The sequence below is a fragment of the Ooceraea biroi genome, chromosome 10, assembly GCF_003672135.1.
Source record: "Ooceraea biroi isolate clonal line C1 chromosome 10, Obir_v5.4, whole genome shotgun sequence".
NCBI classification, from domain to species: Eukaryota; Metazoa; Arthropoda; class Insecta; order Hymenoptera; family Formicidae; genus Ooceraea; species Ooceraea biroi.
The window spans coordinates 1,958,293-1,969,864 of record NC_039515.1 but is presented as its reverse complement, the minus strand read 5'-3'; the positions used below and the strand labels follow the sequence as shown (position 1 = coordinate 1,969,864).

Genomic DNA, 11,572 nt, shown 5'->3' with positions numbered 1-11,572 from the left:
TCTAATTGATTGCAATGAGATATTAACATATTTTTTAATTGGTTTACTTAATATGAATCAATTTAATAAAATCAATTTAATATAATGAATTATTTAATATAATCAAAAATATTCATTATTATATATAATATGTTATATATATTGTTTTATAAAAACAAATTTGCATTGAATTAGTACAAAATGATAGTAATAATAAATAAATTAACGTGCTCATAATTGAAAATATGATAGTATTTATTTTAGAACACGAAAACAATATATAAGGGGAAATAGTTAATATAAAATAAAACTAATAATCTTTAAGAAATATGCATCTTACTATATAGATGTATGTATATATAATTTCTTTTCGCCCGCTCCTTCAAACCCTTTCCATCTCTCTCTCTCTCTCTCTCCCCCTCTCATTCCATCTCTCACCCTCACTATCTTTTTTTATTCATTGACTATCTATTTTATTCTTTCTCTTCTATTTTGCGGAACTTCAGACACAATAATATTATACTCAAATATAAGAGTACTTGTAACCAGCTCCTGTTTGCGTCAAATTTATGTTACGGATTAAGATTTTTTGATTTATTAATTATTATTCAATTCTAGTTTCAGTTCTAGTTAATTCTAAACATTAGTTATTGAAATATTTTCCTTTCGCGTAATTAAATGATACGATATTGCTGCGCAGAAGTTAACAATTCCTAATTTAATAAATGGCATCTATTGAAATACAGTGTTCTTAAAAGATATTGATATAATGATACGTAAACATAGACTTATAATATAATTGGCGTCAAAATTCAGAAGCAATGTTAAAATGTTAAATGTTAAACTGCATTATGTTCATCATGCATTATATTATCATGCGTTATATTAAATTATAAATTATTTTATTTATATATTTAAATTAAAAATTATAATAGTTTTCAACATTTCCTGAACTGAAAATGTTTGAGACTATCTCTTTGGTGTTCTATTATAATTAAATAGGCATCTATATTTCAATGCCATTACTATGTATTATAAGAGTAAATTATATACCTCATTTCAATAACAAACAGATAGATGAAAGATGAGTAATTGACAAGAGAAACAGTCAGGGACATATGCACATGCCACTGCACTGTTTCATAGCGATTTGTACAGCTCGACATATCAAGCTCGACTGAGGCATCGGGAAAGTGTAGTTGCTTATTGCGCTTACGCGCATATAACTGAAGAGGGAAATATATCTATATATTTGCTTTATTACGCTCAATTTACTTATTCCGTGAAATGTGTTTTAAGTATAGCAGATATCGGTATTTTCGCATTGTTCAGGGTATCTATAGTAACATCTATTTTTCATTGTATAATAAAGGTAAGTAATAGCAAATTATTAAATTATTCTTTCTCTTGTCTCGTCTTAATAATAGTAAAGAGACAGTAGAATTTTGATAAAAAAGAAAACATTTAGTATATTTGTCGGAAAATTTGTCGACCGTTTTTTCTGACAAAGTGTCTCCGTTCGTCGCGCAGAATGTATGTATTTGCAGGTGAACGCTGTTATAAAATTCATCGAATTATGTTTTTGTTTATGGGATTTTGGCCGTATCAGAAACCATTTATTTGTCGACTGCAAGCAGTTTTCTTCTTCAGTGCATATTTCTGCACCACATTTTTTCAGGTATTTCCGTGACTTACTTTTTATGCACATTACGTTTATGTACATTTTATAATATTTAATGAATATGTTATTACAATATATATATATATATATATATATAATAGCATTATTAAGATTAAATAATATTATTTAAGATTATTATTTCTGTCTTTGTATTGTTTGTAGTTAACAGCCTTTTTAACGACAACATGTAACATGGACTGTATCCTAAAAAGATTTCCTTATATCTGTTTATCTTTGGTTTATGTTTTGTGTTACTGTTCTTTCTATTTCAATTCTGAAATTGTGAGTATTATTTGCGTTTTTTATGTGTTATGTAAAATTTTCAAAAGTTCTAATCCTGCTGTATTATGTATATATTTGTGATATATATGTTTGAGAAAAGCTAAAGCAAGCGTTGGAACATATGCAGTTGGATTGGAAAATGTTTGAAAATAGTGACACACGTAAAGTATTTGAAGAATATCTCTTCCTATCTTATGTTTTCGCATTATTTGCGTGTTGTAAGTGAATCACAAATGAAATTATAATTTTTGTATGATATTAACTGGAGCTGCATTTCAATTTATGTGTTTTTTCTAGTAATTTGTCCGCCATTTTTATTCTCTTGGGCGGCTCTTGAATGTAGTCTTGTCATTCTTGATGCTATTATGCCGATAAATGTATCCCGACCACGTAAAATTGAAGTAGATTATGAATTGTTTCTTGATAAAGAGGAATATTTCTATTTGTATGTTACACAAGAATTACTAGGAGTGGGCATTGGTTTTTTCACGATACTGGTACCTGGAACATTTTGCCTTACGCTTGTGAGACACAGCAGCGCAACATATAAAATTGCAAGGTAAGCATATATAATATCTTTATTAACAATAGAGCTACGATTGACTAATTATTTCATATAAATCGTTTTAGTTGTTTAATTCAAAATACAGTGATTGTTCACACGCTGCAAATTCCTGTTACGCAACAGATACAATTTATACATCGAAGCATTTCTTTTTCTGTTTACATTCACCGCAGAACTTTCAAGTTAGTTTTTATACAAGTTAATGTTTTTCTTATTCATTGTATTAATCATTAATATTCACCTTTGTCTGCATTTGCAGCCAGAAATGTATAGCTTTAACAATAATTAGACGTATCATATATTTATCATATATTTTTTTACATTAAAGGTTCATGAAAAACTTCTTGGACACTGTTTATGTGTGGTATTTTCCGTTAATTTTAATTTGCATACTGTGTTTAAGTGTCCTTCTACTTCGCATAAGTAATACTTATTAATATATTCGAATTTTTTACTTACTTCACATTTGTTTTAATTTGCTTTGGATTAGAATTGCGGACAATCATGAAAACTTTTATATAAGAATGTGATTTATATAAGAATGTGTATTAAAATATATTAAAAATTAGATACATAGCACAGTATAAATAAAGCCGAACCAAAAAATTCACTGTTATGCTCATTAATGGTTAACATTCACCTTTGTGAATAATTGTGTGAATAAAAAGTAAATAATTTTATGTGAATAAAAAGTAAATAACTTTATGCTTTAGTCCTTCTGGACTCTGCTAATTATTATTATCTACTTATGCACTTTGATAAAATATTATTAATGCAAAACTTATCATTGCTGTGAATTATAAAGTTGTTGTTTCTTTCGTGACACTAGCATGCATTTTTTATTTCCTAAAACAGTATATCTAGGATATCTTGTACTTTTTTGATGCTATATATAATTTAATTACCTTACGTATATAATATGTAAATTTATACATATTAAAATTATATACGATACAAATTTTTTCTAGCTGTACAATGCTCTACTACATATTAATGATATTGATTTCTATGATATTTTTGTCTGCTGTGTGCTATTGAATACTTGTTTCATATATATGTTTTTTACTAATTTTATTGCACAATCATATACTGAACACAGTATAGAGATTGTGAAATCTACGTAAGTAATAATAATGATAATAATAATAAATAATTTCGTGTATATTATGATATAACTAGTATAACAGATAATTTGTTTCTGATTCTGTTTTACACTAATACCACAGGCCTGCGAAATGTTAGATTTTGTTAATTACAAAAAGCAGAGTAGGAGAATCTGATAGATTTTTTGACGCTGAACGAATCTGGTCGCAGAATTTTCCCTGCACGTCAGGTGTTTGAGTATAATTTATAGTTAAATGGCTATTTCCAAAAATGGCTATTTCGGCCAATTTCATGAATTTATTATGGGAAAACCAAATTTTTTGAAACATTTTTGCCAATGGTATCGTATAGTTCTAGTCTTCACCTTTCAAATCCATTTTCGATTGCCGTCGGACGATTTGTTTGTCTGAAAAAATCTATCAGATTCTCCTACTCCTATATGTATTAATATGTATTAAAATATGTATTAATTTGCAAAATAATGTGTATCATGCGCAAATCTGTAAGCTGCATTTATACAAGATGTTTAGTGACCACACGATCGCCGGTTAATGGCATATAGTTTGGACTTAGCTGAGTCGAAAAGTCTTGTACCATTTTGCGATTTTCGATGGAGACAGTGATGCCAGAAAGCATTTCTTTCGCTTTGTAGCATGCGGTGGGGATGGAGTAGAAATGGTCTCGGGAATCGTCGCACGCTTTCTGGCATCACTGCCTGACTGTGCCCTCCTACCGATGGCCTCGCTGCACGAGCCGCGCTCTCATACGTTAATATTAATCCTTAATAACTCGGTTATTATTGCAAATCGCAAAATGGTGCAAGACTTTTCGACTCAGCTAAGTTCGAACTATACGCCATTAACTGATGGTCGCGTGATCACCAATTACCCTGTATATTTTTTCATTGATATCTTACATACATAAAAATCACAAAATTTGATTTTTGTTAGAAATATTAATGCATTGTTTGTTTAAATTATAGATATGATACTCTTTGGTACCTAGCGCCATTACAGATCCAAAAATTGTTGTTAATTATACAAAGATCTATAAAGGCTCATATAATAGTGTTGGGTGGCCTTTTTGCTTTTTCCATAGAAGGATTTGCTACGGTGAAAAATATTGCGTACATAGTACATGGTATAGTGCAAGCATTTTCAGCTCATTAAATTCTCATTTCAGATTTTCACTACGGCTGTATCATATTTCACTGTTTTACATACTCTGCATTTAACAACCTGAAATGACAACGAAATAACAAAGAAGATAATATACTATCAAGAGTAACGCTTATATGGGTAAAACTTGGTTTTACAAAGATAAGTTACGGAAATTTTCTGCGAATGTAGTTATATGTGTTGTATGATGTACGTCATAAATATGTATAATTATTACACATCTATTTTGAGCACCATATTATTTCGTAGTATTGATAGTATCAATTGTATATTAATTTTTCTGCTTTATGGAATTATTTGATAATTACAAGTGCTTGCAAAATTTCGTAAGATCACAAATAGAAACAGAGTCACGAATTGGAAGCATTACTCAACGAAAATTTTTTCAAACATTAAAAGAGCTTGCAGAGCAGCTTGAAGTTAATGAATTAGCAATCTCCTGCTATTTGAATACAAGATTCAAATAGATCCAGAAAGAAGGAAAATGATTTTAATGTCATACTTTTACACTGTTGCAAGTATCTAACATTTTATTATAGTGTTTAAAGTACTCATTATTAAATTTGGTTATTCAATATTGTAATTGGAATAAGATATTAAGAAATGTTTTAATTGATTTATTTAATATGATCAATCAAAAATACGTGTAATTCATTATGATATATAATATGTTATATATATATTGTTTTCTAATAACAAATTTGCATTTGATTAGAGCAAACTAATAACAATTAATGAATAAATTATTTTGCTCATAATGAAACAGTATATTTATGATAGCATTTTCCGTGTAGTTTATTTTAGAGCCCAAAAATAATAATGAGGGAATACTGTTAATGTAAAATAAAAATAAAAATCTTTAAGAAATATAATTAATGTATAGATGTATGTATAAAATAATCTCACCATCCTCTTTTATTCCTTGTCTATCTTTTTCCCTATTTCTCTTCTATTTTGCGGAATCACTTCAGATAAAATAATAAATATATAAGCTCGTCTAATACCAGTTATTGATAATGGTATGTAAACATATAATTATAATGTAATTGGCGTCAAATTTCAGAAGCAAAAGATATGTTAAACGGCATTATGTTTATCACGCATTTATATTAAATTATACATTATTTTATTTATATAATATATTTAAATTAAAAATTATAATAGTTTTTAACATTTCCAGCACTGAAAATATTTGAAACTATATCGATGTGGTGTTTCGATATACTTAAATGGTCGTGTGTAATCAACGGCCTTAATTCACTGCCGTTAATATATATTATACGATTATAAATTATAAATTATATACCTCATTTAAAGAACACGCAGATGCATGAAAGATGAGTAATTGACAAGAGAAACAGTCAGGGACACATGCACATGCCGCTGCCACACTGTTTGATATCGATTTATACAGTTCGACGGCTGAAGCTCGACTGAGGCATCGCGCAAGTATAACTGCCTATTGCGCTTGCGCTCACATAAACTGGAGAGCGAAATATATCTATTTTTTAGTACGCTCAATTTACTTATTTCGTGAAATGTGTTTTAAGTATAGCACATATCGGTACTTTCACATTGTTCGATGCATCTACAGTAACATCTATTTTTCATTGTATAATAAAGGAAAATGATAGCAAATTATTAAATTGTTCTTTCTCTTGTCTCGCCTTAATAATAGTAAAGAGATAGTAGAATTTTGATAAAAAAGAAAAAAATCAGTATTTGTCAGAAGATTAGTTGACCGTTTTTCTGACAAAGCTGCTCCGTTCATCGCGAAGAATGGTATTTACAAGTGAACGCTGTTATAAGATTCATCGAATTATGTTTATGGCTATGGGATTCTGGCCATATCAGAAACCATTTATCTGTCGGCTGCAAGCACTTTTCTTCTGCAGTACATGTTGCTTCAATATATTGTTTCAGGTATTTCCGTGACTTACTTGTTATGCACATTACGTTTATGAACATTTTATAACGTTGAATATCTTATTATAATACAATAATAAATATATTATTATTATTAGATTATTATTTCTGTCTTTGTATTGTTTCTAGTTAACACCCTTTTTAACGACAACATGTAACATGGACTGTATCCTAAAAAGATTTTCTTATATCTGTTTATCTAGTGTTTATGTTTTGTGTTACTGTTCTTTCTATTTCAATTCTGAAGTTGTGAGTATTTGCGGTTTTTGTGTATTATATAAAATTTTCAAAAATTCTAATCCTGCTGTATTATGTATATATTTGTGATATATATGTTTGAGAAAAGATAAAGCAATCGTTGAAACATGTACAGTTGGATTGGAAAATGTTTGAAAATAGTGACACAATTAAAATATTTGAAGAATATCTCTTCCTCGCTTATATTTTCGAAATATTTGCGTGTAGTAAGTGAATCAACAATGAAATTATAATTTTGTATCATATTGACTAGAGCTGCATTGTAATTTCAATTTATATGTTTTTTCTAGTACTTATTCCTACAATGATATCTGCATATATGGCTCTTGAATGTAAATCACTCATTCTTGATGCTATTATACCGATGAATGTATCCCGACCACGTAAAACTGAAGCTGATTATGAATTGTTTCTTGATGAACAGGAATATTTCTTTTTATATATTATGCAAGAGGGGCTAGGAATAATGATTGGCTTTTACGCGATACTGGTACCTGCAGCATTTTGCTTTACGCTTACGAGACACAGCTGCGCAGCATATAAAATTGCAAGGTTAGGCATACATAATATCTTTATTAACAATGGAGCTACGGTCGACTAACTATTTCATATAAATTGCTTTCAGTTGTTTAATACAAAATACGGCGATCGTCCGCACACTGCAAATTCCTGTTACTCAACAGATACAATTTATGCATCGAAGCATTTCTTTTTCTGTTTACCTTCACCGCAGAACTTTGAAGTTAGTTTTTATACAAGCTAATATTTTTCTTATTCATCATATATTATTCGTTAATATTCACGTTTGTCTGCATTTGCAGCCAGAAATTTATAGCTTTGAAAATAATTAGATGTAACGTTACTAATTATATTTTTTCTTAAATTAAAGGTTAATGAAAAACTTCTTGCATGCGGTTGATTTGTGGTATTTTCCGTTACTTTTAATTTGTGTACTGTGTTTAAGTTGCGTTCTACTTCGCGTAAGTAAATATAAGTAAGTTAATATATTAGAATCTTTTACTTAGGTACTTCACATTTGTTTCAATTTGCTTTGGATTAGAATTGTGGACAATCATGAAAACTTTTATATAAGAATAAGATGTGTATTAAAATATATTAATAATTACATACAGTATAAGTAAAATTGAACCAAAAAAGTTATACTTATTAATGGTTAATATTCACCTTTGTGTGAATAATTGTGTGAATAAAAAGTAAATAACCTTATGCTTTAGTCCTTCTGGACTCTGCTAATTATTAGTACCAACTTATACATTGTAATAAAATATTATTAATGCAAAACTTATTATTGCTGAGAATTGTAAAGTTGCTGTTTTTTCTATGGCAATAGAATGTATTTTTTATTTCTTAAAATGCAGCATATGATATTTTGTACTTTTTTGATGCTATATATAATTTAATTACCTTATTTATATATGTAAATTTATACTTGTTAATATTATATACGATACAAATTTTTTTCTAGCTGTACAATAATATACTACAGGCCGGTAATTTGTATGATCTTTTCGTATGCTGTCTGCTTTTATCTACTTGTTTCACGTACATGTTTATTACAAATTGTCTTTCACAAATATATACTGAACACAGTACATTGATATTAAAATCTATGTAAGTAATAATAATGGTAATAGTAATAAATAATTCCATATATTTTATACATAATATAATCAGTATAGTAGATATTTTGTTTCTGATTCGTTTTTACACAAATACTTATTCGTGTGCAAATATAAATAATAATATATAATATTTGTGATTTGAAATATTTACATTTATTAATTTGCATAAATATGGATTGCAAAATAATGTAGTTCAATAATATGTATCTGTATATATGCTTTGTGTTGCATATATCTATCCGAGATACATATATCAAGGTAGATATATGTATACATATATCGGGGCTGTAAGCTGTGATTATATGTATACTTTCATTAATGTCTTATATGAATTACTCTTAAAATTTAATTTTTATTATAAATATTAATGCATTGGTTTAAATTTTAGATATGATACTCTTTGGTATGTCGCGCCAGTACCGATCCAAAAACTGTTCTTATTTATGCAAATATCTATAAAGGCTCATATAATAATGATGGGTGGTCTTTTTGCTTTGTCCATGGAAGGATTTTCTACGGTAAAAAATATTGCTTACACGCAGCAAGTGTTTTCAGCCGTTAAATATAGCCATTAACGTTTTTACTTTTGTTAATATAGAGGATATGCTGGAAATCGTAGTATAACGTGGTGTGAAGAAGGTCACTCCTTGTACAAAAAAAATCTAAAATGTAAAATAAAATTTTTTCATAGGCTCCCAAGAAACTTTGATTTGAAATTTGAAATTGAATCGTGAGATGTATTTGAATAACATTTGATTCAGGTATTTGATTCAGAGAGATATTTGACTCAAGTAAACGTTACAGATTATTATTTTTGTCTATGTATGTATGCAAACATTAGCAATTTTGTAGTTTGATGCAATTAATAGTAAAAAATAATAGTAAAAATTTCGAGAGATTATTTATTTTAGTTATTGTCAAACTGCTGGAACTGTCGCCAACGGTGCTACCTACAAATCTGTGGTCGTCGTTAATTTCAAAAGAATTTTGAACTACTGATAACGTATTCAGAACTTTTACACTTCTAGGAACTCTTATTATACATTTTTTAAATTAAATTGATGATATTTACTATAAACTCTTTTTTTAATATTACCATAAGCTTTCAATGAAAGGATCATATGCGCTGTATAACGTGTCATATGAGTACCTATATGTCTGTCGGTTCATAAGTACTCATCGATTAAGCCACTAATACAGTTATCATAGACAAATTGTTTAAGTTAATATTTACAAATATGGACAGAAATAATAATATGTGCAACTTTGAATTGAATCATGATAGCCAAGTATATGTGCACTCCACGAATTTTTAAATCCAATTTTCTTGGAAAAAAAGCCTCATATAAAAATATTTTGTGCTTTCTCCCTCCATACATTTTCGATTTTTTCCCACAAGAAATTACTTCCTTTTTGCTTGCATATCCTGTATATTAACATAAGTTATAACTGCAATGGATACATTTAGCAGTTCGAGACATTTCCTAATAACTTCCTGATAACTAATGTCGGTACGAAGGAAACTTCTCGTTTCAGCTTTTGACCACGGCTGTATCATATTTTACTGTATTACATACTATGCATTCTTGAATCTGAAGTGACAACGAAATAATGAAGAAGATATAGTCATCAAGAGTAACGCTTATTTGTGTAAAAATTATTATTTTAACAAAAATAAGTTACGGAAATTTTCTGAGAATGTAGTTATATGTGTTGTATGATGTACATCATAAATATGTGTACTTACACATCTATTTTGAGCACCGTATTACTTCATTATATTTGACAGTGTCAATTTTATAATAATTTTTCTGCTTTATGGAATTATTTGCTAATTATAAAGGCTTGCAAAAGTTCGTAAGGTCACAAATACAAGCAGAGTCACAAAATGCAAGTATAGCTCAACAAAAACTCGTCTACACATTAAAAGGACTTGCAGAATAACTTGAAGTTAATGACTTGGCAGTATCCTGTCATTTAAAAGCAATGGGAAAGATCCAAGAGGAAGAAAAATGGCTTTAAATGACATATGAACTTTTGCAAGTATCTAATATTATATTGTATTTTATAAAGTACTCATTATTAAATTTGGTAATTTTATATTGTAATTGATTGAAATAAGATATTAACATATTTTATAATTGGTTTATTTAATATGAGCAATCACAAATATTCATTATGATATATAATATGTTATATATATATTGTTTTCTAATAACAAATTTACATTGGATTAGAGCAAAATGATAACAATAATTAATAGATTATCGTGCTCATAATGAAAGAGCATGTTTATGATAATATTTACAGCGTAGTTTAGTTTACAGCACAAAAACATGAAAGAAATTAGTTAATGTAAACAAAAAATAATCTTTAAGAAATATACATATTAATATATAGATGTATGTATAAAATAATCTATTTTCTCCCGTTCCTTCAAACCCGACTTTTTTTATCTCTTTCTCTTTCTCTCTCTCTTTGCTATTATGCGAAATCACCTCAGAAATAGTAATATTATACACAAGTATAATAATATGTTGCAGCCGGAACTGTCTTTGTATGAAACATAAATTACGAAATTATATCTTGTAATTTATCAATTATGGATATTGGATTCTAATATATTATCTAAGCATTAGCTGTTGAGGTATATCTTCTCTTGGCATAATTAAATGATACGGTATTGCAGTACAAAAGTTAAAAGATTGATTAAAAAAAGTTAAATTCAAAATATAGTACCCAACGAAATATACTGTTCTTAAAAGTTATTTGCATGTTCAATCCAACTTCCATATAGTAATAAATAAACATTGATCTATTATGTAATTAGTGTCAAAATGCAGAAGCAAAAGGTGATGATGCGTTAAAGTGCATTATGTCCATGCATTTACATTAAATTATAAATTATTGTATATATATATATTTAAGTTAAAACTTGCAATAGGGTTTGACATGT

General features: G+C 28.2%; 1 protein-coding gene and 1 long non-coding RNA gene across 4 annotated transcripts; one reads left to right on the top strand and one right to left on the bottom strand.

Annotated features, from left to right (window-relative positions):
* Positions 1-1,806: 1,806 nt before the first annotated feature.
* Positions 1,807-6,089, bottom strand: LOC113562688. Its single transcript, XR_003407049.1, has 2 exons — positions 5,696-6,089; positions 1,807-4,849 (listed from the first exon to the last, which is right to left on the bottom strand). It is a non-coding gene; the product is annotated as an uncharacterized LOC113562688 (long non-coding RNA).
* Positions 6,090-6,095: 6 nt separating this feature from the next.
* On the top strand, positions 6,096-11,017 carry LOC105279267. 3 transcript variants are annotated; one of them, XM_026972785.1, is made up of 10 exons: positions 6,096-6,712; positions 6,845-6,964; positions 7,062-7,179; positions 7,264-7,525; positions 7,599-7,715; positions 7,863-7,953; positions 8,460-8,605; positions 8,809-8,874; positions 9,005-9,134; positions 10,153-11,017. In XM_026972785.1, exons 1-10 carry the CDS (start codon positions 6,569-6,571, stop codon positions 10,204-10,206), a joined length of 1,248 nt encoding a protein of 415 aa, XP_026828586.1. In that variant the 5' UTR covers positions 6,096-6,568; the 3' UTR covers positions 10,207-11,017. The 3 variants fall into 3 exon arrangements, with proteins under 3 accessions (XP_026828586.1, XP_026828587.1, XP_026828588.1); XM_026972786.1 differs by lacking the exon at positions 8,809-8,874; XM_026972787.1 differs by lacking the exon at positions 10,153-11,017 and having other exon boundaries at positions 7,863-7,967; positions 8,460-9,096.
* The last annotated feature ends 555 nt before the right edge of the window (positions 11,018-11,572 follow it).